At 32.3% G+C, this 25,543-nt stretch overlaps 2 protein-coding genes across 6 annotated transcripts; one reads left to right on the top strand and one right to left on the bottom strand.

Moving 5' to 3' along the window:
- Window positions 5,144–11,342, top strand: LOC105172021. Of its 5 annotated transcripts, none has more exons than XM_011093348.2 (8): window positions 5,145–5,441; window positions 5,890–5,999; window positions 7,361–7,510; window positions 7,588–7,823; window positions 8,804–8,914; window positions 9,164–9,208; window positions 9,553–9,676; window positions 10,232–11,342. In XM_011093348.2, the coding sequence occupies exons 1-8, from the start codon at window positions 5,339–5,341 to the stop codon at window positions 10,253–10,255; spliced, it is 903 nt and encodes a 300-aa protein (XP_011091650.1). In that variant the 5' UTR covers window positions 5,145–5,338; the 3' UTR covers window positions 10,256–11,342. The 5 variants fall into 5 exon arrangements, with proteins under 5 accessions (XP_011091654.1, XP_011091655.1, XP_011091650.1 ...); XM_011093349.2 differs by having other exon boundaries at window positions 10,275–11,342; XM_011093352.2 differs by lacking the exon at window positions 10,232–11,342 and having other exon boundaries at window positions 5,144–5,441; window positions 7,361–7,423; window positions 9,553–9,867.
- On the bottom strand, window positions 11,214–15,217 carry LOC105172020 (fructokinase-2). The gene is made up of 5 exons (XM_011093346.2): window positions 14,991–15,217; window positions 14,650–14,937; window positions 12,510–12,842; window positions 11,736–11,852; window positions 11,214–11,519 (listed from the first exon to the last, which is right to left on the bottom strand). The coding sequence occupies exons 1-5, from the start codon at window positions 15,108–15,110 to the stop codon at window positions 11,388–11,390; spliced, it is 990 nt and encodes a 329-aa protein (XP_011091648.1). The 5' UTR covers window positions 15,111–15,217; the 3' UTR covers window positions 11,214–11,387.

The raw sequence follows: 25,543 nt of genomic DNA on the forward strand, positions 1-25,543 counted from the left end.
TCCCTTGTCTCTTGGTGCATTATTTTTCAAACGGGTAAAGTTGAGTTCCCACATCTGATTTCAAAACTTAAACATACTCTCTGTGTTTTTAACTCATTTTAAATTAGTCCGTGCAATTGGGTGATTTTTCCATATTACCCTTATCATTCTCATACAGTTATTATTTGAATAATTGCGCAACGATAAAATTATCTGATTAAAATGGTTATATTTTTTTAAATTTATGTGCGGGCGACCAAATTGCTATTTAAAATGTGGAGTGAAGAATTAAAATGATTTTCCATTAACAAAAAAATAAATTTGAAAGTGTAATACGGAAAAGTCACTCGATAGAGGGACTAATCTGAAGTGATTTGAAAAAATACCAAATATTTTGAAGTTAAAATCAAATGTCAAGAACTGAATTAAATTTAGTATTTGTAAATCAACTCGTAGTGATTTTTCGTTTCTTTTAGAGGAATTCTTTCGATTGTTAATATTTTCATAGGGGCCTGGTGATCATCTTCTTTGTTTTAGGATGTATAAAGAGTCGCAAAATGACCAAGTGGACTTTCTATTAGGTGACGAAGCCAGGAAGTTGGCTTAGTCCTATCAACATTTAATCAATTCATTAAAATGAAAAAATTAAATTCGATAAATTTTTTTATTACACAATTGCTTTACAAATTAAATATAAATAGAGTGATATAAAATGTCTGTTTAATCATGTGATTGAGCGAGTTAAACCTACGGTTCGAATATGAATACCTTGTTTTGTGCAGTTGGACCCCTTTCTCAATAAGCACTTTTTGAGTTAAATTCCATCAAAGCTACGTATTGATAAAAGGCTATAATTTGTAGCTTTGAATCTCATTATGCTTATAAAGTAATTTTTCAGTCCTTCATTACCTTAAGAACGAGATTAGTTTTGAAATTTAGCGACGACTGCATGTTTATAACTAATCAATTGTGAAATCGTGAAAATCATCGTTAAAATCATTTCTTCTAATATCAGTCATTCCATATTAATAAAAAATTTCATAATTAATTATGTAACTGTAGAACCGAATTATTTCAAATACAATTAAGGGAAAAGTATTATTTTAGTTCGTTAGGTATGCTTAATTTTAATTTTAATCCGATAACTATGTCCATTTTTGTTTAGGTTCAGTAACTTACGAAATTGCTTACTTTTAGCCCTCTGGCAGATTTTCGAATAATTTTACCCCTATGCAACTTTTGAAAGGCAGTTTTAGTCCATATGCACTTATAGGGGTAAAATTGTCCGAAAATCTGCCAGAAGACTAAAAGTAAGCAATTTCATAAGTTACTGGATCTAAACAAATATGGACATAGTTATCGAATTAAAATTAAAATTAGGCATACTTAGCGGACTAAAATTAAAATTAGACATACTTAGCAAACTAAAATAATACTTTCCCCCTACAATTATTAGCCCCTGTTTCTCTGTCTACATTAATGTACTATATATATGTTTTTAAAATGTGGGAGTTTTCCTCGACACTTATAAACTCTATTGCAATTTATGTGCAATAAAGTCAATTAGGAGTGGTTATGGTGCAGTTTCGATTTTTTTTAAATTATTTTTAATTTGAATTGGCATCGACGATTTTGTCAAAAAAATTATCAATTTGTCACTTTCAAAAATAAAATTAAAGGTGCGGTTCTGCACAAATATCCGATATACGGAAAATGAATTTGCAAGAGAAATAAAAAAACTCAATGTTAGCAAAATCAAAATAAAATAAAAAAATCACAAAAGATATGTTTAATCATTTCTATTTTGAGAAATTTTACTTTTTTAAACTTTCTATGAGAAAAAGAAACGCAAAACGTTTTGAAAATTTTGAAAAAGCAAGAGATGAAAAGTTGGAGATGAGCTTAAAATGAATGAAGTAATTTTACGTGTTTCCAGTAACAATATCATATTAATATTTTATTAAATTCACTTATTAAAAATATTTGATGTGTTTCCTATTGATAAAAAAAAAAAAATTATCTGTTCAAATTTTCACTAAGTGCAAAATTGACCCTTGTTGAAAATTAAATAATGTTATTGACTTGGTTCAATTGAAGGAGTCGTTACTAATTGATTAAGAAATGATAGAACTTTACTGGATACATCGAAGGATTACCCGTAATTTTGCAAAGGACATGAAATGTTGGAGCTGACAGAGTCTTAAATGTTTTTTAGAGGGAATCCTAGAAAAATCCTGCATTTTTCTTTTTTGAGCTGACTGAGTCTCTTTTTTGTTGAAAAAATCCGTTTCACGTAACTGTTTTTATCTGATTTGATCCTGCGTGATCTCTCAACAATTGAGGGTCTTCCCTACCTTGATTTTTATTTCAGAAACACCGAGATTTTGAAGCTCTCAACTCTTCTTCTCTTCCCCTTGCTACTATTATGAGTGTTACAGCCTGCTTGTTCCAACTCTCTGCCACGAGTGCACGTATTGGAAAATATTATGTTAATCTTGAGGAGCAATTGGTTGAAACGATTGCATCATGTCGTACCAAAATTTTGCTTTTAAAATAGAAGTTTTTCCACGACACAACTTTGTCCTTTCATATTTTCTTACAATTTGAAAGCAAAAGCCCCTCTCAAAACGATAACCCGTGCTACTTTCTTATGGTTGTTTTTATGTCCAAAGCTCTAGCAAATCTTTCAGAATTGGAACTACTTGACAGGACCAAATTCAATCCATGGTCTCAAAAGCTCCTCATCTTTTGCGAACAATGTGAGATGGACTATGTTCTTGTCACAGATTCACCTTAAACTCCATCTCAAGCCCCAGAAGTATCTACATCAACAAACATGGAAGAAAAGGCTAATGTAGAAGCCAAGGCAAAATCCAAAAAGGATAACAAGACTGTCCGGGGCGATACCCTCAACCACATGACGAACTCTTTGTTTTACTTATTTGTCAATGATAAAAAATAATGCTAAATCAATCTGGGATACATTGGAAACCAGGTATCGAGCCTGTGATGCAGGCACAAAAGAATATGTGGTTGGCAAATGATCTAGTTCCAAATGGCCAATGTCAAATTAATAATGGACCAAGTTCACAAGTACGAGAATCAAGTGACTGACGTGTTAGGCAAAGGTATGCAAATCTATGAGGTCTCGCAAGAAAATGTACCATTAGAGAAATTTCGCCCTTCCTATAGCGAACACAGAAACCATCTGAAACAAAAGAAGAGGGATCTGACACTTCAAATGCCTGCCACATGAGAATCGAGGAAGCAAACTGAGAAAGGATAAGCTCACTCTATCTCTTCACTTTCTGTTAAAGCTAATTTGGTGAAGTCTACTAATTCTAAAGATAGGTTTCAAAATAAAGCGAAGACGTTCTAGAAAGGCGGTCAACAGAAGTTATTCAAATAAATCAATGGCAAACCCAACGGCTAAACAAGGTTACTACTACTGTGGAAAGCTAGGACATAAGGCATATCAGTGCTACCAAAGAAAAAAAAAAACGATAAACCAGCATTTCAAGCCACCCCACAAATCCATCTCGCTGAGAATAAAGAGATCATAGTTGCAGTAGTCGTCGTAGCAAATCTGGTGGAGAAAAAACTGGATTAATCTTGGACACAGGCGTAGCCAAACACCCTCTTAGTCATGCTTTTACTCCAACTTGCCCTACACTAGCATCCCGTCTGATCCAAAATATTTTATTTTGAGATCTTATAAGCTTTTTAAAAAAAAAAATTGTCAAACAAATTTTTAGAGCTTATAAGTTATAAAACATTTTATAAAATGTTTTGAATAGCTTATAAGCTTAGCCAAACACCCTCTTAGTCATGCTTTTAATCCAACTTGCCCTGCATTAGCGTTCTGTCGGATCAAATTTTCTATTGCAAAGTCTATTACATATTCTACGTCATTTAACATATGCACACCACGTGTATAAAATTTTTTCCAAAATAAAATATATAACGTCATTTTTATATACGTGACATGTGTATATTGAATGCAATATATAAAATAGAGTTTGTGACAGAAAATTCAATCTGATCATTTTGTATAGGTAAAGAAAAGATCAATCTAATGAAAGTACATTTTGTAATACTGAACACCTCTAATTATCTTCATAACTATTCTCCTTATATATATATATTATTGTAAGATGATCATTGGTTTTTGTCTATACATACCTAACTTATTATTTCAAGACGGGTTTTATTTCATTATCACTGCCACAAATACAATTGAATCTTATATCTAACTCTACTAAACTAACATGTCAAAGCTAAGCCTCGCCAAGCACAACTAACACCACGCAAGTCAAGCATGGCGGAGCTCTGCCACTCGATCTCCATTAAGAACCATGTCGTCGGCCCCCACCCTATCCGCTTCCATGTGGTTGCATCTCCATGGGCCTCCGAGTTCCACACCTCCTTCGTGGCCGTCATCAGTGACAATAATGGGTGGGATTATTATTACTATGATTGCTCCTTTTGAACGTACTTTCAATCCTTTTAGTCTTCACTATTTTTTTCTGAACGACGATCTAAATTCATTGAAATTTTGACCATGCAAATATGAGATCATGAAAATTTGGATTAACAGAACAGGATAAAAATGGTTAATATATGGCCAATTTTATCTTCTTCCCCTATATGCAAGGTTGAAAATGTAATTCACTTTTTATTTTATCAAATTAGGCATTTCACCCGATCAAAATCTTTTTTCTTAAACTAATATTTTCAAGTAAATCACATTGATAGTTTTTGAATTTATGTCTAATTATATAAATATTTTTTTATTTTCTTTCGTAAAAGTTACAAAACAAAGATATACTCCCAATTTAAGAATAAAATTTTATAAATATACATATTATAATTAATTATGTCCGACATGCTTTTAAAGGGTGCATTTATAATTTTATAAAGAAAAAAAAAGTTTTCATGTAACTTAACATCTAAATCTAATTTAAATGGGAATCGTCATTCTAATTTATGTGGTTTTTTTGGGATAATTACACTCTTTTTTTGTAGGTTTATATGTAATTATATTAATTTTTTTATAATTTGGAATAGCACTATTAAAATTTATTTTTGTTTGATAAATAAATTTTTTTTATTAATTAAAATTTATCGAATTTGGTGAATGCAAATTTTCAAACAGACAGAGAATTTAATGTAATTATTCCATTTGGTCGGAGAGGGGTGTCAAATTAGGCGATTTTTGTTTTTCCCCCGAACATTCGAAAGCTCGAAGGGGGTGATGGGTTTTACCATCATCAACCTATAAACTCGACCTTACTTGGAAAGGATCATCAGCCTATAAAACCTTTGCTACATTTTTGTGGGATTCGTTGAGAATTCGGAAATGGACGCAACAGAAGTGGAAGAGGCGTTGAGGGTTTTTGAGGCAGCTCTTTCTCAAATCAAATGGAGGCTCAAGCCTGCTTCAAAGCGTCGTCTTCAAACTGGTAAATTCATTTTTCTTCAACTCGCATGTAACATATATCGCCAAGAAACGCCTAATCCAATCGCATTTTTGAAGTTTTTCCTTTTCATATAACAACGAGAACAATCAGTTGATGGTTTTATTTTATTTTCCGGTTGGAAATTCAGTGACTGAGTTTTGTAGTTCTGTGAGAGCTTTTTATCTCTCTTTGGGATGCCTTCAGTCATTTTTCATTGTTTAAAAGTGAATGGAAAAGAGAGGAAATCTAACTGTGTAAAGAGTTCCTCTTTTTATTATTAATTTTGGGGCGTAAACTGCAGAGCTTCGATCTTGCATTTTTTTTTAAAATTTTAACATTAACAATTGTGTGTTTAATTGGGACAATGGCTATAATTGGGTTTATGACTGCCAACGACAAGTCTATATGTTATGCACGATAGGTTGCTTGCTGATAGAATTTCTTTATGCAGATATTTTGGCCTTGTGCTCAACAATGAGACCTTGTATCATGGTGGATTATGGCGGGAAGATGCCCGAATTGGGTGATCATCTTTGTGCATTTCTTAATCATTGCAAAAAGGTTTGCTGAGTCGCATATTAGCTTGATGTAACAAAAATGTTTTCTGCTCTATTGTCAATATACGTAACAGTTGCTGGTTTCTTTTTGTTTGTAGTATTTTGTTGATTAGGAATTGGTGCCCTAAGTTTGGTGTTTGGTGGTCATCCTTTATGTAGTATTATACTGAAATTAAAAAGTATATTCTTTGTAAATTCGGCATCTGTTGAAAGAATAAACTTAAATTGGGCACAAGAACACTATAACTACTCTGTTTTTTCAAGTGAAAAAGTCTTGAATCACCTTTGTTAGGGAGTCATGACATTCTTCAATCAATATATTTCGCGAAACAATCATTTCTGTTCTCTATCACATTCTTTTTCTCATGTTGGTTCACTTGGTTGACATCAGAGAAATAAAACTTAGAAATTGATGATACTATTTTGATGTCGATACACTTTAGGAAGACCTAGGAACAAGACACTTGCTTATCTATAAGATGTCACTTGTAGTGTGGACTGATTAGCTTGCTGGTTGTTGGCAAGTCTGTACTGTGTCATACTTGTGGTTATGCTTAATAATTTTCAAATACTTGTATGAAGTTTCAGTATTTTAAATCCCATTTTCTAAATGGATTACTCCATCTGTCCCAAACTTATAACTCCTGTTTATTTTCAGATGTCCTAGAATAAGACTTCATTTCTTAAAATGGAGATTCTTTCCCGTACCCTTTTACTTAAAGTAATGATGTGACACCATTAACTCCCAACAGCCACTTTTGAAGGCAATTCGGTAAACATACTTTACTCTCGTTTAAAACTCCATCTCTGTTAAACAAGATAGAAGTATAGGTATGAATGGAGTATAAAATACCCTTTGCTTCCCTTCTTCAGACATAATTATTTGTATTCAAAACGCTTTAAATATTTCATAAAGTATTCAATAGATTTTACTTGAAAATTTAAATATTTGAATTTAATTTTGTGTCATAAAGAAGTCCATTCTCAAGTATGCTTTCATTTAACTCAAATCATATCCAACCAAAAATGAATGCATTTTAGGATGACAAAACAATTTTGAAATATCATTGTTACTAGAATAGTCATCTCTTGTCTGCCGGGCCCTGTGGGCTGGGTAAGGAATAAAATTGATAAGCTGTTTAATTGACTTGCATATTAGGTTCCGAAGAATAGGTTTAATTGCTAATATCAATTATAAAGAGAGTTCTACTGTGATATCAAAGGAGAATATATTATGCCAGTTTTTTCCTGTGGCTGCTTTCATTATACTTATCTCTTTCGTAGTATTCACGGAAGGTTGGTTTAAGAACTTTTAAATTATTATTATTGCTACCTAATGCAGTATGTGCCATTTGATCAACTCAGGAGTCTTCAATTTTTGAGCATTTGCGCGTCATGGTCATAGACGATATGGTCTATCTCATTCAGGTCAGAGCACTTATGGAATTTGTCAAATCAAGTTTGAGTATGGAGACAGCAACGCTCTTTGTGGACCTTGAAAATGATCCTCCCAAGGTTTTTCACAAAATATAATCTTTTTGATATCTTTTCTCCTTCACGCTTCTGATATCATCCTGATATTGTGAGTCCAGATCATGACACAGGGCCAGGCAGGACAAAGCCCTGCAGTGATGCAGCTCCTGTCAGCTCAGAAGTTTTTCTCCTCAGTCCTTCATGAAGATGGGGTGATCGGTGATCACTTGCAAAGGCATGAGACTTACACTGCCAGGTCTTCACTTGATGGACATGCCACTTCTGGATCTCCTGAGTTAGTTGATCTCAGTTGTTGCCTTCAGGAAAGTCAGGTCACAATCCCAACCCTGAACGGGTAACTCTTACTTTCACCTTGGTCATTTATGTGGTATTCTGTTTCCATTTATGACATACCATGAGATTTAGTTTGTCAGTGATTTTATTTGCATCGTGCTGTTCAAAGTTGATTGATAGTGTCTTGTACTATAATAGTATAGCTACTTAATTTGCAATGCCAGACTGCATAGTTGTCCAGATGCATTGTTTGGACCCCTCTGTTTAGATCGATTGATCTTTGTTTAGTTCTTTGATTGTTATAGTTTAGATCAATCCTGAATAAGCTGTAAAGTTTGATGAATATTTGCTGAACAATACAAGATATATAATCTCTATAATAATTTTCCATGAGACTGATTCTAGTAAGTGAAAGACTCGGCCAAGTTGATATTGGCCTCTAACACTTCTTAGTTGTTTGAGATTTGCTGAATGCTGCAAGATAAATGCTAAATTGGTTTCAGTTTAGGTGGATGTATCTCATAGATAATGTTTCTTGAACTACCATGTGGTCATGAATCTATTCTCTGGGCACTCTCATTGAGTTTTTCTGCCATCTGCGGTGAACCAGTTAGAACAATTTGCAATTTGTTGAACCCGTAATTCTATGTCTTTTCATTTAATAGGTCGTACTAGATTAATCTCCAGAACATTAGTTCCTCAATTTGGTTTTCCTCTCAACTGAATCCTCTCCTAAAAATACTTGGACCTACGTGGTTGTAAGTTTCAGGGGACATGATAGAACCCATGAGGCCACAACGTTTTTACATTGGTTCATTTAGAAATCTTGGATTAAACATGACTTGCCACATTGGTTATATTGTTTGTTGTCTTTTTCTGTGATAAATTCGTTGACTAACAGAGTTTTTGTAAACTTTATACTAGTTGCATAGTATTCCTCTAAATTGAAGCCTTCCAAATGCTTGTATTCTATCAAGCTTTATTTTTTATTTTTTTAATTTATTTCACTGTCATTTCATGGAAACTGGGATCCTACTACAGGTGGCTTCTTGGATACCCAGTAATTTATTTGTTTGGGAAGGACTACATTGAGCATGCTGTTTATAGTCTCTCAACCAAATCTCTTCACATCTATCAAATTTTTGTCAACAGGTAAGCTCAGGATTAAGTGTGGAAATTTAATAGTTTTCACCATGATTCTTCTGGCCTTTTTTCACCATATGATTCACGTTATGTTTTCTATTGAGTCTAAGTTACAGTTAAAAGAATATCTAATCTAGAAACTTCTTGGCCATCTACATATATTGTAATTTATGAACTGGCTTATTTAGATTGACAATATGTCTGGAGTCGATGCTATAGAAGATTAATTATGCAACTCTTCTGGAAATCATGGCATAGGGTTAGTGCGTTCAGCAAAGGATATCAGAAGGAAGAACTAATGAGGTATGCTTTTTAGTTCTGTATATCATCCATTAACATTTCACTTTAATGCTATGGGATTTAGGCAACCCAAGAGCATAAGAATTACACTTCTCTGCATCTGCTTTTGTAATTGGCATATTATTGGGTCTTGCATTCTCGGAGATCAAGGAAAGAAAAATCAATTTGTGTGCCATGTTGAACTTTAAAGATGTATTTGTCAAAGATTTTAATATTACACAAGTTATGTATTGCTGCAAGATTTACTGGAATAAAGTTAAGACTTCTCTATTTCCAATTTTGTTAATGGGATCAAGGTTTCAAACTGGATAACTTTATTGTTTGCTTATACATTTATCCTATGACAGCTTTACTGTGCCTTTCGACCTGAGCATGGAGGGAAGCAATGAACCATGGGCACAGTCATTTTTGGCTCACATGCGAGGAAGGTGGGAGAACTGCAAGCATATCTGGGGATCTTTGCATTTGGAGGTTAGTGGTTGTTATCCACAAGCAATTGCGTTGTGACAGTATTATGTAAGTATTTTCTGGGGAAGATGCACGTTTCTATTGATAAAATGTGGAATTATTTCAGAACTTATTTACTCGTGCAACTGTTAAGAAACTAAATTTGAAACTCTCAGGATGGTTGTTGTGTAGACCTTTTTATTTGTTGGATATTTGGCCAAAAAAAACAGGGTCGTGTTACTCGATGTTTTATAAAAGAAAAAATTACTTCTCAAATTTTCGTCTTTCTGATATACTGAATTAAATTCTTCTGAGTGGTTTACTGGTTATCACTATCCATGTGGTATATGCATCTTTTCGCTTTAATATCATCAGATCTTCAACCACAGAGACGTAAATCGTTCTTTTAGTTTTTTCTTTTAAGAACCTTGGTTGACGACTATTTTGCAACTGGGATTGTGACAATTTTGCCCTTAAGTACATTTTCCGTTTGCCATGTGGGTTGCTACATCTATATTTTTGAATTTCTATGACTCTCTACATGTGGTTTGTTAAAGTCTTGTATTTCCTGATTTGGAGGATTTGGAGGTTCTCTCTGTATGATGAGATTTAAAAATGCCAGTTATTGCCATAACAGTGAAGGCCCGATGAAAGTGGTACGATGGTGATGCAAAAATTATAGTAGTGAAATAAAGGAGCTTATATACTTGCCTGCCTAAGAGAGTGATCCCACTGACTTGAACAAGTTTGGTGAAACTCTACTTGTGCAATGTCATGTAGACTTCACAATTAGAAAGATAAGGTGACCCGTCTGGAAATCTTTCTTAGTATCTTACTTCCTCCCGACTAGGTGCAAAAGAAAAACTGTACGAGTCACCACCATTTTGGCTATCAAGAACTCAAACTTATGTTAACATGATTAATGGTTTAAAAAAAAATGCTATTATGTGCAAAGACTTGTTATTTGGTGCATAGATTTGCGAAAATAGTTTTGAATGTACCATTAAGGAACGAATCCTGCTTTGCTAATGATCTGAGATTCCAATAAAGATGGTTTCCTCAAAATTTTTGTTTGTTGGGATTATTGCTTACTCTTGAGTTTAGGTGAAGTTAGGTTGTTTTGGTGAACGTTTCACCTATTATTGATATTTAAGAAGCGGACAACTGATGTAAAAGGAATAAAGGCAAGCGATGGGCATCAGCTGAGCATCCGATCCCTAGACATCCACTCTCATAGTATTCAAGCACTAGCCTCATGACCTGTCAGAGGACAACTTAAAGCACCTTCTTTTAAGTAAAATTCTCCCACTCCATCCAACCCATAGAGCAGAGGGGAGAAGATGAAGACAAATTATACGGATTACAAACAATATTAAACAAGCTTAATTGGCATGCCTATATCTCATCAATCTGCAGAGCAATGGAGGGGTTTGCCTATATTTGTTTTCTGGTTCAACCTGTTTTTATGCTTTAAGTGGGCATATTATCAAGACACATTATATACATCTGTTTTCTTATCCTTACAGTAACCGAACGACTCAATGTGAAGAAAACTGGAAAATGAAGAAGCTGTCTTTATTTATCAATCACAATTTAAGAGATAGTTGCAGCATCTCAACAAGGGTCAAATAAAAATTGAAAAAGGAGAAGCAAAACTTTAGGTTAAAAAGCTTAGGAAAAGATAAAAAAAGAAAAAGAAAAGGAAAACAACTACTTGAGGCAACTGGCAATTCCTCTATTTTGGTCCATTGAGAACGGAAAGGACCTCGGAGTGTGCTGGAAGAGCTGGGATTGCACCCTTTTTAGTCGTGGTTATTGCTCCACATGCACATGCATACTTCAATGCTTCCTTCAACCTCGTTTCGTCCTGCAACCATAAAATTATTATCATTAATCTTCACCTAATATTTGTTAGAGAAGGTTAAATCTAATAATGCTTAAGTACTAGAAGCTTGAAAAGCATTGATTTATTTGTACCGACTAGTAGGACAATGATGCAATTGTATTATTACGTTGTCGATGTCACCGCACAATCATGAAAGGTGAAAGAAAACATAACATGGGTTGATTATAAGAATTTTACCTGGATTATTGAATGGTCGTCAACAATCTTCCCAAGGAGGGCTCCCACAAAGGAATCACCTGCCCCAGTTGTGTCTACTGTCTTCACTGCAAACCCTTCCACAGCTCCCCGAAAATTCTGCACTCCCACCAAAATACAAGGATTATTTTCATGATTAAATTGTTAAGTGAGATAAATTTATGCTGAGAAAGATTTAAAAGAAAATACAGTCACTGATTAAAAATGTATGTATATATACTTGTTTACTTTGCCTCAAAGAGTGGTCTAAATGTATTTCACTAAAGATGTCAGTATAGAAGAATATCTTGGTTTCTTTTCAATCCTGTCATATCTTTTGTTTTTAATTTAATTAATGAAGATAGCTCTCTACAGTCTAAATGTACCCAAAAAGATCCTCGTGGAAAGGTTAAATATCACGAGGTGAGGCATAAAGTCACATGAACCACGCCTTTCAAGAAGTGGAGCCAAATAACAAGAAATATTTTATAGATTTTTTGTGGAAAATGAATGATAGAAATTCTCCAAAGGCATCCCTTGGTTGTGAAACAGGGGGCGAGTGGACCAATCCTCGAGTGCTACAGAGTCACCTCTAATATACTTTATGATAATAACACTATGCTTTAATCATAAACATTATTTGGATCTACAAGCTAAGTTGCTGTAGTTTCTTTAATCACAAGCATTTTTATTGGATCAATAAACTGAGGTACCCATTTTATCCAATTTAACATTTAAAACCTAAAAGTGATAAATTTATCGAGAATTAAAACATACCTTGGTATAATATCTGCAACCCTTGGCTCCAAGTGTAACTAAGAGGAGCTTCAAGTTGTCGTGCCATAGGGACATGGCGGATTCATCATCAACCTTATCGCTTCCGGTGAGAAATACGAGCTCCTCATCACTGACCTTGATCACATCTGCTTTATTCCAAATGCTCTTTATTTGCTCTTTAGCATACTCAGCTGACGGCCACAGCGGCAGCCGGAGGTTGGGGTCATAAGAAAGCAATGCTCCAGCGCTCTTGGCCACTTCCATGGCTTTCAAATGCGCTGATCTGCATGGCTCCACGATCAAGCTTATTGATCCATAATGGAACACTTTAGCCTATTCACATTAAACATGTGTCAGTCAATTATCATCCACAAAATTTAGCATCAATAGGTAATCCCAGAAATCAAATTCCAAATTAGAGATGTAATTTTCTCCACTAAACTAATCGAGAGAACCTGAGCTCATTCAACTAGTCATTTTAGACAGATTAGTCAAAAAGGAAGAAGAAAGAAGAAGAAGAAAAACAATTTGCAGGAAGAAAAAAAGTGGATATTTAGATCCCATAATGCACTCAAATATTGTACCCACTGCTGCAGTATTTATATCGTTAGAACCAAAACATCAAATATATACAACAAATTGACACTAAAATGAAGGTATAGCCACTCTAGAGGTAAGTCATCGTCAAGCCCTATTTCATTTTCACTTAAATCAGTTAGTAGTTTGGTTAGAAGACTCGGAAAAATTGCTAGTGAATAATAGGGTTAAGCGGCCTACTACGAGGTAATTACAGGCATATAACAGCCCCACAATTACCAACTTTTTTAAGGATAAAATTCGAGGGGCCTTTTCAATGCTTAGAGACAAACATGTAGCAGACTTGAGGCAGATTCTAACGCCACATACAGATTCCAGAAAACTCAATCAGTCAAGTATGGAGCCCATCTGATAAGCACTAAATAGCAATAAATGCCACGCCAACAAAGGTAGGTCGGAGAAAATTTTATGCTTCACTTCACTGGATTAAGTGAACTTTGTCGTTATCTCTTTCATTGACTGAGATATTTTATGTGGGTGGCACAGAAATCTGTAACAAAGAGATAAATGCAAACAAACGTATTTCCGTATATTCTGTGTAGAATTTTGTGTGCATGTGACAAGCAAAAGATACGTGCTCATATGGGATCTCACTATTTATTTACGTTATTTATTGGAGCCAATAACACAAGTTATTTGTCATATGTGTATGTTATTTTGGCATCTCCCTATCTATTAAAAATAATGTATCATAAAAGGCTCAAAAACATTTTCAAAAGTAAAATCATGGAAGGATAATCAGAACAATTACCATACTAAATCTTTTAATTGCATTAGCAACTAACAGTTCTAATAGCAATTCAAACTTGAAACTCCTTACCAAAGGAAAAGAATACCAAAATTATATCAAGAAGAATCCACATTATGTAAATAGATCGATGAGATCAAATTATAAAGAGAAGTACAAACTCCATCATGTATTTAATGTCTGGCTATGATTCACAAGTTTTGTCGGTAATCGTTAACCATAAAACAAGAAATTACAAGTTAACAACTATAATCCAGACTAATTGCTATTGGAACTAAATAATCTAAGTGAGTCAACGAATTATCAATTAAAAGAAGAAATTAGGACAAATTTTAATTGCCGAAAGAAATGAAACGGAAAATGACACTTTAGGCAATTCGATTTAAAAAAAGAACTTAAATTTCAGCAACCTATGGTGGGCCCCGATCTTTGCTGGATTCGATGTGGATAAGAGGCTAAATAGGTGAATACATTGACTAATCTCACCTTAAATTAAGCACATTAAAATTAAATATTTGATAAAAAACAGTTTTCGTCAAAATAAGCCACCGCAAGAAAATGTTAATGCGCGTGAGATTCACTCGAACCCCATTCGAAGCCACAAAATTGCTGAGAACAAACGAAATGTATTGGAAAAAAATCCCAAACTACCAACAACTGTGGACTCAGATTCAGCCAAAATTACGGTACCAATTCATGCACAAATACGTGTTTCCGTATCCATAAATGCACACAACCCTATCGCAGACATTAGTATCTATGATTATGGTGATGATGATGATGCAGATAACTTACAGATCTAATGAGTTCGAGATTCAACTCATCGGGGGTGAGCAGCATGTCAGCGCTGGGATTCCTATAGAACATGAACTCACGCTCTCCGTCGGCGCGTAGGGTCACAAACGCCAGAGCAGTGCGCGCACCTTTGTCAAAGTTCACACCATCGGCAGACACGCCGTTCTCCTTCAGGATCCCAGCGAGCATGTGGCCGAACTCATCGTCCCCAAGCTTGCCGACAAACGCGGCCTTCCCGCCGAGCCTTGCGACGGCTATGGCGACGTTGGCCGGGGCGCCGCCGGGAGCCTTCAGGAACCCCCGCGCCTCCGCCCGCGGTTGGCCGGGGCGCCGCCGGGAGCCTTCAGGAACCCCGGCGCCTCCGCCAGCGACACCCCCGACACCGTCGGGACGAAGTCGATCAACATCTCACCAAAACTGACGATCAGACCGTTGCTCGAAGCGCCGTTGCTCGCCGCCATTGCTATCCAACAATAATCCGAAGCAAAAACTATACGATCTCTTCTACGTATGTGTGTGTATTAGTAGGTGTATACAGCGAAGAAAATGGGAGAAGACAGGAGAAAACGGAGAAGCGAGAGGCGTTTATATAGAGTGGGGAGGAGAGCTGGGTGGGGGGAAGAAGTAGAATTAGAGTGGAACTAGAAGTTTTGTGCCTAGTCAATTAAGAAAAATAGATATTATTAATAAATGGATTAATATTATTATTTTTTTTAATGTGGGTATTTAATTAATTATTATTTAATTTATTGGTGGGAGATAATGATTGATTATCCACTCCAAAAATTAAAAAAATTAATAATTTTCATAATTTTTACTTGGCTTGTGTTGCAAGTTAGGAGTGGACACTACACACCAAACTATTTTTTTTATTTCAATTTTTAGGGTTTTTTAGATAATTGTTTTGTTTTAATTATAATTGTAATGTATTAAATGTTTTATATTATTTATTAAATATTTTTTATTTATATATACATATATAATGTATGTTTATGGATAAGAAAATGACTGAGTTTATCTTGTTATCGGTTGATAAGATGGATAGAGTAGATTTAAAAGAGTTTGAAGTAGAGTGGATGTCTGTTAAATTGGATTATATGTATCCAGTATAAATTAGGGGAAGTTACAACAACATTTTCTAAGATTTAACATAATTGTCAATGCTTCCTTATTATTTGAAAAATTACAGTAACTACTCTAATTTTAACGATCGTCTAACAACTGGCTCGATCTGATAGTTTTCGTTTGTTTTTTATTTTTTTTATGATAAATTGAATAAAATATCCTTGTGGACTATAAATTTAATTTAATTTATTTCTTTATTTTTTTGGATTAATTAAATAATTGGTTTTTTTTTTATAATTTTTCAAATTTTTTCATTTATCTGATTTGATATTTTTATAATTTTTTTTAAGAAAAAGAAAAGAAACAAGGCAAAGTTGACCCCTTCATCTAATAATCACTTTTATCATTAAAATTCCATCAAAATCATATGTTTATAAAAGCTACAAATTTGATATAATTACGTGTAGCCCTCTTCTGATTTGAATAATTATATTTAGTGCTTTTGAAATTTGCTTCTATCTAACGAACAAATTCCTCCATAGTACAAAATTCACCGAACTTGTTGATGTTAACAAAAAATGAAAGATATAAAAACCCATATCTATTTTCGATCAACTTATTACTGCTTAATTGCAAGTCAAATAATTTTTCTATGACTAAATTATTCTTATACATTTTTACACGTTGATCCAAGTGAAGAAGTATATCTTTACCATTATAATGGTAGTTTAGTCAAAAAAAAAAACTTGTTTAAGCTGTAATAAATCAGTAAGAAGTCAATCGATGATAAATATAATACTCAATTTTTCTTTTTGTTAAATATCAATAAATTCAGTAAATTTTAACTAACGAATAAACATATTTGTTGGACAAAAGCAGACCTCAGAGATACTGAAAGTAACTTTCCAAAACAGCAGAAAATCTATGTGCAGCTACACCAAAGTCCATTTTAAAAAATGTGTTAAGATAAAAGATTTCTTGTATGTTATTAGCAAATTCAAATTCCATCCAATTTTATTATTTTAATAAGATTCATACCACTGAACCTCTCTTCCATGGAATTTGAATATATCCAGAAACCCCATTTTGGAAAAATCAAAATCAGTATTCAAATTAAAACAATTTAAATTCCTAAAATGGAAAATTTTACAAAGTAGTTGAACTATTACTTATGAATTCAACTCTTTGGGCGGATTTGTTAAATCCCTATGGATTTATCTAAGATATTTCAACTTGGATTTTGGTGAATATTTATCCATAATTAATTTATGTGATTACCATTTAATGAAAAAAAGGTGAGGAATTCAGTTCAGATCTTTTATTATAAATTAGTAAGTAAAATAATTCTTAAGTTGAAAGTATTTTTATCAAAACAAAAATTAAATTATTTTACTAACTAATTTATCCAAGAAAATTTGGATAAAGATAAACTATCATACACTTACCTAATTTTAAAAAAAAAACTAAGATATTTCCTTACGTGGCAATAAAATTCAAAGAGGCAATTATTGCTTTAGAAAATTAACAAATAAAACAATATAAGTAATTCAAACTTTATAATATAAAAATGAGTAATTAATAAAGAATATAAAGTTTAATAAGAGAATAATCAATAATAGGTATAAAAATAAATCTAAATTTTTCTACTAATTTTATTTAAAAGAATCTATTAATTTCCTAGATATAGATAAACAATTATACACTTATCAAAATTAAATAACAATAAAGGATAATATACCAAAAAAAATATGTTGAATCTTTTGGATATAGATAAACACTCATAAAATTATCTAAAACTAAATTTCCAAAAATATATATGATCTCACAACAAAAAAACTGATTTTTCTCTACACTATAAATCACCACGACTTAAAAATCATTGTAAATCTCTACTATCATAGTCAGACGAAAAGTGATGCAAAAAACTTAAATTCAGACCATGGTCAAATGCCAATGGGTTAGGCGGCATTCGGTCCATGCGTCGGCCGGGTCGGGCATGAAGAAGTAGGGACAGCTGATCGACGCGACGGTGGCTCCATACGGGATAAACATGGAGCTTGAATTTTATATATAGCTAAAATATTTGTCACAGTTTTTAGATATGGCCAATGCTTTGACACGTTTATATTAATAATGACTAATAATTGTTCCGAGCCGTGGTTAATTAGTAACTATTATTATTAATTTTTACTTTTAATCATAATAATTAACCACATTAAAAAGTCATATTTCTTCTAATGTTTTTTATGCATCGAAATAGAACGCAAAAAGACCGTCCAAATATGTGCATACACAATGATTTCTTGAATGACGATCAATATTTTAATTTTAATTTTATTATATATAGATGACATGTGTGTAAAAATCTTTTATGGATTGACTGTGTGAATTAACACTTTTTTTTTTTTTCTGGTCAATTGACAATGAATTATAAATTATTACCATTCTCACAATTCATAGGTACCATTTAATTATTTAGGGTTAATTATATTTAGACCATTTTTAAAAATAGAAAACTATACTTTTATTCAGAAAAAAATTTAATATAACACTTACACCCTCTTCGAAATTTTTTTTTATACCTGACCCTCTTCCATTAAGGTTTGGATGAAAAATGCCGACGTTAAATTTTTTATTAATGCTAGTATTTTTCGTCCAAACCATAACAAAAGAGGGTTAGGTGAAAAATGGTAAATTTTTGGAAGGATGCAAGTATAATTTTAAATTTTTTTTAGAGAAAAATATAATTTTATATTTTTAGAGGGGTTTAAGTGTAGTTAATCCTATTATTTAATGTATTAACACCTATTTCATATTAAATTGTCACAAAAAGGACCACCCTACATTTATGTACTATGATTTGGATTATTTGATATTTTAACACCAAATTCTCATGGAAAAAGTATGTAAAAGGTAATTTAGTTGGCGAATTTGAGATCCCACGATCATGAAATTATGGATTTAAATTCCATCATCGTGATATAATTGATTAATAGCGGTCATTGATTAATTATAGATACTTGATATTAATAATTGATATATTAATTTGCTATTATTTGAAATTCATGATGTAATTGTAATCGATTCACTGAAAAAGAAAAAGTTGTAGGTTTTGAGTCCCATGAACGTAAATGTTTTCATATTAATTTATTTTCTTTTATTTCACTATTTGATGTGATATTATTAAGGAATTTAATCTACCTCTGGTATAATTTTGAGTGAATCAGTTACCGACATTATGAATTTCAATCATTAACAACCGATATACAACATTTACTAGTGTCATATTTGTATAATTAATTAATAACTACTATTACAGTGATAAAAAACTATTATTAAAACAAACTGCTATTCATACATTGATGGGACTCAAGCTCATAACTTCTAGATCTTGGAACCTCAACTTCGTCAAGTAAAGTAGATTTAATTGACAATCAAATAATCTAATAAATCGTAATTCTGTTATTATTATTTTTTTAAATAGAGTTGTTGGCATTAGTTAACTACAATTTCAAGATTGGTTTTTAATTTAGGAATAATTACACTCTCATCCATGAAGTTTAATGTAATTACATATAGATCTCCTATAGCTTGAAAAATTATATTTAGCACCCCTAAAGTTTGGTGAAATTAGTACCAAATCTTGAAGAGGACAAACCACCTTTTTGTTATAATCTTCTTTTTCATTGGCCAAATGCATATTTAGGAGAACATTAATTTTTAAACGTTTACTCTCAACTTGTGCAATAAGTTTAGGTTATTCAATTTGGTGCAGGGACCAAACTTTAGGCTTCTTGAAATGACCAAAATGCCCTCAAACAAAATTTTAATACCATAGAAGGTCTTGAATTCGTGTACTTTGTGCTCGGGTCGGATCTGTGAGGCAAATTCTGTACGGAGCCATTCAACTATCTGATTAAAATTGAGTCATTTGTTTCACATGAAATCATATAAATCAGTTGCCTATAAATATAGGAGAAAATACAAACGATCCCCTTGTGACATCGAAAATGAGCAAATTATCCCTTTATGAAAAAATAAATAGCGATTTACCTCCCTGTATTTTTTAAACTACAACAATAGGTAAATTGCTTCATTTTAAAAAGTACAGGAGGGTAAATTGCTATAATTTTTTGCATAGGGGGTAATGTGCTCATTTTTATTATCACATAGGGGTAAATTGCTATTCCCCCTATAAATATATGCTCACCAGACGCCATTCGCAACTTTTCCGAGCTTATCTCCAAAGCGGTCATACTGATTTAAATATTAGAGAATTATAATCACAGCGTAAACAACATAATTCTTGAACGCAATATTATACTTATTAATTAGTTGTGGAAAAATGATTTAATTTGATCATTTGGAATCAGACTTTTGAAGAAGCATACATAGTTTATATTTAATTTTTCATGCTAAACGAGGATTATAGTTTATTTCTTTTATCTAAAAAAAATAAAATAAAACACAACAACCACACATACAGACTCAAGACAAGCATGCTGGTTAAACTAAAATATATCAGCCAATTTTTTTAGTGAAATTAATTATAATTACATCATAAATTTTAATTTATCATTAACTAATATACCAATTATCAATATTAAATATTTATTAACAAACGAACAACTACCAAAACATTATTAACTGTTGTACTAAAGTAGCCTCGGCACCTAAGCATTGTTGGGATTCAATAATATCGCGTTTCAGCTTCGCCAATTAAGTTTTAAAAAATTGATTGTAAAAATTTGATTCTAATTTAAATAATTATTAAAATAATTGATTTTTTCTTATTGGCCAATTAGGGTCTGAAGAGACAAGAAAATTTAAAAAAAAATAAAATTATTTGCTTTTGTGCTTGCAAATAAATTATTAGGTTAAGGCATTAAAGAGAGATGAGCAAGTTGTAATAATATTTTAATTTTAGAGGTATTTGAATCCAAATGGCGGATTTGTTTCTGGTGGGCTGATTGCAACCCATTGTTTTAGTTATCTGCTTCATGTTTCTCTTTTTATTCGTTGTTTATACCTTGTGCTTTGGACGGTGTACTTTTATATATCTTTCTTCAAGATTAGTGCTTCCTTGCCCTTTTTTTTCTTTTCTTTTATTATCCTAAATTATATTGATATTCTTTGAAATTAGATTTAAATATTCAGATATTTATATCTTTTATGAAATTACAGATATATTTTCTTGAGGGTCGGTGTTAGCATAATGTATCTTAGATGGTGTTCGTATAATTTTTTGTCGTTGAATAGGATAGACCGTATTTGTGATTACGACTACAGTCTCAAGGGACGTAATTGTAATTTTATAAAAATCAAAAAGCGTTTGTGTATTTGGATATAATTTTAAGATATATCAATGTAATTTACTCGCTTTGAGCTGTTCGAATTTGGATTTCGAGTGCAAACACAATTTTATGTGACCGCTCTTTCAATAATCAATTTCGAATGTAATTATTTCTCATCCAATTATATGATATGCCCATTAAATAATTTTAATTAACTTTAAAAATAAAGTTGATTTTAAAATTTAACCACAATCTGTATTTATATAATTAATTATTTAATCATGAATCCAGACGCCGTAATATATTTTTCTAAAATAGATTGATTTAAAATAATTTTCTCAAAATTGATAATTTTATAATCAGTTACGCAACTGTCGGATCAAATTGGGCCATACATACATTATCTTCGTTGGAAACTTTCAATGTTATAAATTAAAATTCTTATATTTTGAAATATATATTTTAGTGCAATTCAAGATTTTTAGATGAACAGACTAAATAATCTTAGAATAATAATTAAATTAGATGGTTGAGCAATGCCAAAGGGATATTGTGGAGGGATGATAGTTGCCCTCTTATTCTATATATAAAAAATACATATTTATATGCACACGAACACACATATACATAAAATAAGAGGAAAGTTGTGAGAATTTTGACTAAAAGGACGATACCACGTGAGAGTTTGAGGGAAATACCATTACTATATCATATTATTATTAATAATAAAATATGAGTTGAGTCAAATATTTCAGGGTTAAATATATTTTGCACTTCTATATTATATGTATGTAGTTATATTTGTTTTTTTAAAGGGTTAATTGCATTTTGTCATTTGAACTATAATCGTTTTTACACTTTGGTATTTTTTTTTTTTTGGTTAACTTACCATATCGACTTTATGTAATTTTGCACTTTGCCATTTATAACTGTTTTTTTATAGGTTTTTTGCAGAAAAACATTCCATGCAGTACACATGTGATATTTAAGCGTTGTGTGGTGTGATATTTTTTACATATACACAGTATGTGATGTTTTTTTGAAAAAAAATCAGCAAAAAGACGGTCATATATGGTAAAGTGCAAATTTTGCAAAGTTGAGTAGTAGCTTGATACAAAAAAAAATTTAGATGTCAAATCGCAAAAACGAGCATAGTTCGGATGATAATGTAATTTACCATTTTCTAAAATATAAAAGGTAACAACTCCCCCTCCCCCCAGTACAATATTTTGGCATTGACGAAATAAAGATGCCCTTCTTATTTACTCCTATATTTTTTAGTTTACTCTCTAAAATATTTCAAATCAAACGGTGTAAATAATAAGGGTATTTTCATTATAAAAAAATTGGTCCATATCACGAGGGGACATTTTATTACAATTTATCGTTTAGGGGATAAATGCAGTTCATGCACAACTCAGGGGTACGAAATGTATTGAACCCAATATTTTATTTAGGGCTTCTTATTTATTTATTAGGATAAATTACGTCAAGCTTTCTTAAAATTTGATACAAGTATAAATATTTTTTTGTCGTTTGAGAAGTTAATGACGCGCCTTGATAATCACGCATGTCCAAAATTGACTTATTCCTTAAGTTTTCATTAGGGTTTCATTCAAATTTTATATTGAATTGCCAAAACTGTCCTTCCAGATCTAAAAATTATAATTTTACACATTTTTTTTCTCAAAAATTAAAATTCCAGTAATAATAAAATTGACATTATCACATTACCGTCCAAGAGTTACACAGTTATGTTACATATTATGGCGTATCGGTAATTTCTCAAACAACAAAAAAATATTTATAATTATATCAAATTTTGAAAAAATTCGACGTACACCAAATCTCAAGACAGGAGAGTATAATTATCCCAGAAATAAATAAATGAATGAAGTGGCTATATATATATATATATATATATGTTGACTCAAATCTTACAATGATATGACAAAAAATTCAGAGGCGTGATTAACGCCGCTTTTCTTGTCTTTAAAAAGGAGTTGGAATTAAGGAAGGATGAATTTTTAAAGAAGAAAGTGAAATTACTGAAGCACCCTTGAAAGCTATTATACTGAGCAAACTGGTAAAATCCCGTGAATACGAAAGTTTATAAATAGAAGCTCTCAGAGGGTAGTTTTGGAAGGAAAATAGTATTCTGGGAGTTCGGCTAACACTTTGTACTGAAGAATGGGCCATTACCTCTATGCCACATAGGCAATTGGAAAAATGCCAAACCCTAAACTCTAAACCCTTAATTTTATGGCTTATTTATACTTTTCCTCATGCAAAAATGTAAAATTTTACTTTTTTTTTTATGAAAATTTTAAATTACATTTACCATTTTTATGAAAATTCACCATTTATACCTGACCCCATTTCGTTAGAATTTGAATACAAAATACTGACATTAGCACAAAAAAAAAAAAAAACATAATTTTGTCCATAGTTCCATATTCCCTGTAATATTTTTGTACTTGGGATAAATATAATATATATAAAGTAAAACTGGTGTAGTAATAAAATATTGCTCCTAGAAAGTAGTCATAGATCGATGAATGAAAAGACTAATCCTCTTTCGATTTTTTTTGTTACTTTCTATATATGGGGTCAGGTGAACACCATTGTTGCATATATTTCTTATAAATGTCTTGTTGAAGTACTTTATCAAGCATTGTAAATATATTTAACAATGATGTTCACCTCACCCCATATATAGGAAGTAAAAATAGGTGAAGAAAAATGACTAGTTTTTTTCATTTTTAAACGGCTACTTTTTGTCCAATGGCTATAATGTAAGAGCAATATTTTATTATAATTACATCATTTTAATTTTGTATAAATTAGATAAACACCCTTATAAATATAAAAATAATACATGGGAATTAATGTTATAAGAAGGGTAAAATTATAACTTTTTGTATTTTTTTGTTGATATCAGTATTTTTGGTACAAATTCTAATCGAATGGGGTCAGGTATTAATAGAAAATTCTCGAAGGAGGCATAATTGTAATTTTAAGTTTTTTGAGGAAAAAATATAATTTTATATTTTTAGAGGAGTTTAAATATAAGTAATCTTAATTACAATTAATTATATTGAATCACTGTTGATGTTTTAACTACAGATTCCCCATGATTCCTCTGATTTCGAAAAGTGGTACTACGTTATTGCATTTTTATTTTATTTGTTAACACTAATTATTATGGCACGTCATTTTTCAATGTGCATATAATAAATAGAATTAAAGACAATTTTGGTCTACTAATTATAACTAAATTTCATTTTAATTCTTTAACTTTCTAGAATTCCAAAAAGGCCCTCTAACTTTTAAAATTATTCAATTTTCAGATATTAGTAGCCGAATTCTGTCCAAAGTCCCGAGAAAAGGACAACTGAATCTAACGTGTCATTTCAAATTGTGTGGTTGACGCCTTTGGTATTTATGCTTTTTGCGCACAAAATGAATTATGAAAATTAAATTTGATCATCCCTTTTAATTAATTTTGCTCAGGTTACAATAGATGACGATGACAGTAGTAGACAGAAGTACGTGAATACTTCGGAGGAGGACGATGACAGTAGTAGACAGAAATGTCAGGGATCAAACAAAGAGAGATCCGCGCCAACAGCGAACATGGACAATTTTAGAAGAGGAAGGACTGATTAATGGACTTAAATTCCTAATACGATCGGGATAAAATTTGAGAATGAGTTCCGTAACAGTTATCTAGCCCAACTTGAAGCTCACATGAAGAGAGCATTCCCACAGTGTAACATCAAGGCAGAACCACACATCACTTCCAAGCTCCACGTGTGAAAAAGCAATACTCTACACTTGTCACAATGATGACTAAAAGCAGCCTGGGGTGGGACGAAAGCCGGAACATGGTGACTATGGATGACAAAGTGTGGATAGAATTTGTGAAGGTATGCACAGTTGCTTCTAATGTTGCCTCTAGTATATTCCTGCAATCATCCTGTTTGTGGGGTTATTTTGATGAAGAGTCTATTATTTTCATATTTTTTAGATTGATCAGATAGCCAAGGGAATGAGGTATAAGTCTTGGCCATTTTTTTCTGCATGAAAGGAAATTTTTTGTAAGGACCGTGCTACAGGGGAGATGTCACGGCCCAACAAAGGTGGCAATTGATAAAGGGGGGCAAGAGCCAAAGGATGTTGAAGATCGTTATGTTCCTACGACTGAGGGGAATCCTGAAACAGACTTCCACCGTATAGATAAGAGTCACCACAGTCTTATAATATGAATTGCGACCCAATTGTTAACTCATCTAGTGCGACAAAGCGCACAACGACCAGATGGAAGCGTAAGGCCTTTGACGCTTGCCTTGAAATCCCACAGTTAGTGAATATGGTCTCTAATTTTTGTGAAATAGCCAATAATCCCCTTGGCTCTCTGACAAGAGTGCTAGAGAGTGAGTTCGGTGATTCTGACAAGCGCTGGGTGGTTATGAAAGCCGTGAGAGAAATATCGGGTCCTGAAAAAAAAATTGTCACTAGTAAGTTGGTGCATT

The sequence above is a fragment of the Sesamum indicum genome, linkage group LG10, assembly GCF_000512975.1.
Source record: "Sesamum indicum cultivar Zhongzhi No. 13 linkage group LG10, S_indicum_v1.0, whole genome shotgun sequence".
Classification (NCBI taxonomy): domain Eukaryota; kingdom Viridiplantae; phylum Streptophyta; class Magnoliopsida; order Lamiales; family Pedaliaceae; genus Sesamum; species Sesamum indicum.